The sequence below is a fragment of the Octopus sinensis genome, linkage group LG24 (assembly GCF_006345805.1).
Source record: "Octopus sinensis linkage group LG24, ASM634580v1, whole genome shotgun sequence".
Taxonomy (NCBI): domain Eukaryota; kingdom Metazoa; phylum Mollusca; class Cephalopoda; order Octopoda; family Octopodidae; genus Octopus; species Octopus sinensis.
The window spans coordinates 29255450-29257949 of record NC_043020.1 but is presented as its reverse complement, the minus strand read 5'-3'; the positions used below and the strand labels follow the sequence as shown (position 1 = coordinate 29257949).

The following is a 2500-nucleotide window of genomic DNA, read 5'->3' as shown; positions in this document are numbered from 1 at the left end:
ATTCTCTGTTAAATATGAAAGTAAAAATACTCGAAAATTCGAAAGACAACAGGAATTGTGTTCTTGTCACTCCCAGAGTTTTATCTCGTGAAAAGATTCAAGATTGAAATAAATATTCTACAACAGATCGGGATTGATAAATACTTCGAGGCCATTTAATAAGTTTGGGCTTTCGTAATCACGCGTGATTCAGCAGTTACGGGTTTTGAATGGAGTCTACTTACCATACCGGGACAAATTTACCATAATAAGGAGTTTTAAAGAATTTGTTACTTGCAAAACAACATTCAAGTTGAGTCGGCTCGTTTCACCTGAGCCAACTCGATCTTCCTACAGTTCCAACCCTGGCACTCCAAGCGTTAAACCAACTGAACAAAAATTGCAGGAAAAAAAAACCCAACAAAAATAGCCAAAGTCATTGTTTAATTTACAAGAAATAACAGTAAAATCACTCTTAATTCTTTTAGAAAAACAGACAGATTGAATTTGTGTACTGGAGCATTGGATCTCCGTCGTTCGACGATGAGGATTCAGTTGCTTGATCAACCGGAATACTTATTCCTGGATCAAAGGGAACGTATAAGTCGTTGAGCATTCCACAGACACCGTGTTGTTGTCTTATAATGTAATTGTAACATGCAGTGTAACACGCAGTGTAACAAGGCTGTACCTCTTGAGGATAGAAGAACAAATCACCTGACAGGCTTCTGTACAGTTTCCATGCACCCAGTGTCACTCAATAGGTATAGGTCGATCTGAGACTTCAGACAATTACAGCTATCTAAGATACCACTCACCGAGATCGAACCCGGAATATCGAGAATATCGTGCTTGTAATTCAAACGTCTTAACCATTCGGCCATACTAGGCCCCTACTTCGGATACGCTGTGTCCCAGGACGAAAGGATATGCCATGGCTTCGGTACCTTTGGTTATAAGTCTGATTTATCGAGATTTGACTTGGAGTAAATCAACAGCAACAATAATAATCCTTTCAGATTTCAGCCCAAGGCCAGCAAGTTCGGTGGAAGTCGACCACAGAGCCCCCCAGTGTTCCATTGGTATTTATTTGATCGACCCTGAAAGGATGAAAGGCAAGGTCAACCTCGGTGGAAATTGAACACGGACGAAATATGCTAAGCATTCTGTCCGGCGTGCTAACAATTCTGCTAGTTCATTCCCTTAAACAATAATAGGCACAACGCCTGCAACTGTACGGGAGGTGTTAAGTCGATTACATTGACCCCAATGCATAACTGGTATTTATTTCATCGACCCTGAAAAGATGTAAGGCAAAGTCGACCTCGGCAGAATTTGAACTCAGAACGTATAGACAGATGAAATACCGCTAAGTATTTTACCCGGCGTGCTAACGATTCTGCCATCTCGTCGCCTTGATGACAATAACAAAACAAAAAGCAAAAACAAAAACAAAACAACGAATGAGGGAAAATTACGAATTTATTTGCAGTTTGGGAGGGCGGATTTAATATTACATTCGTTAATTTGAGGATCGAAACCCGTGTTTGATGCGCACTTTTCGTGGAAAGTTAGACCTACCGAACATTGGTAGTAGAAGTTGCAATCCGTTGGATCCACATATTTACCATCAGCCTTTCCATGGCACGACCATTCCTTCGCTGCTACTAGAAAGTCACAAAATATAACAGTATTGGCTGTAATCAAATTTAGAAGTTGCGTTAATGTAAAGTTCTTTCATTACCGAAATATACCGAGAGGTGGAGGGTCTCTAGGACGGGCACAGGGTCTTTTTTACTCTTTTACTCTTTTACTTGTTTCAGTCATTTGACTGCGGCCATGCTGGAGCACCGCCTTTAATCGAGCAACTCGATCCCGGGACTTATTCTTTTTTGTAATCCCAGTACTTATTCTATCGGTCTCTTTTGCCGAACCGCTAAGTGACGGGGACATAAACACACCAGCATCGGTTATCAAGCAATGCTAGGAGGACAAACACAGACACACAAACATATATATATATATATACATATATACAACAGGCTTCTTTCAGTTTCCATCTACCGAATCCACTCACAAGGCTTTGGTCAGCCCGAGGCTATAGGAGAAGACACTTGCCCAAGATGCCACGCAGTGGGACTGAACCCAGAACCATGTGGTTGGTAAACAAGCTACTTACCACACAGCCACTCCTGGGTCATGCATGTCTTGAGAGAAGAGGGAAGTCGATCAAATCGATGCTTAAAAGCTGATTGATTCTTTACCAGGAAGAGCTTACAAGAATCTTCTATGTGCTAGTTGCTCGACCTGTTGAAAGTAGCAGCGAAATCTTTTTCAAAGCCTATACTACCATCTTAAAAAAAGTGGGGGGGGGGGGGATAATGTATACCTAGGTGGTTGACGAGAGGAAAGGCATGCAACCGGCCGCAGAAAATCTGCCTCAACAAATTCCACCTGGATGGATCGGTGATGACGACAACGACGACGACGACAACCACCACCATCACCACCACGATGACGA

General features: G+C 42.2%; 1 protein-coding gene across 1 annotated transcript in view; it reads right to left on the bottom strand.

Moving 5' to 3' along the window:
• The window catches only part of LOC115223830 (probable chitinase 10), a 54938-nt gene that overhangs the window by 31431 nt on the left and 21007 nt on the right, over positions 1-2500 (bottom strand). The window contains exon 12 of the mRNA XM_036513103.1: positions 1561-1643. Within this exon, the coding sequence (XP_036368996.1) occupies positions 1561-1643 (83 nt within the window). The remainder of the gene's footprint in view (positions 1-1560; positions 1644-2500) is intronic.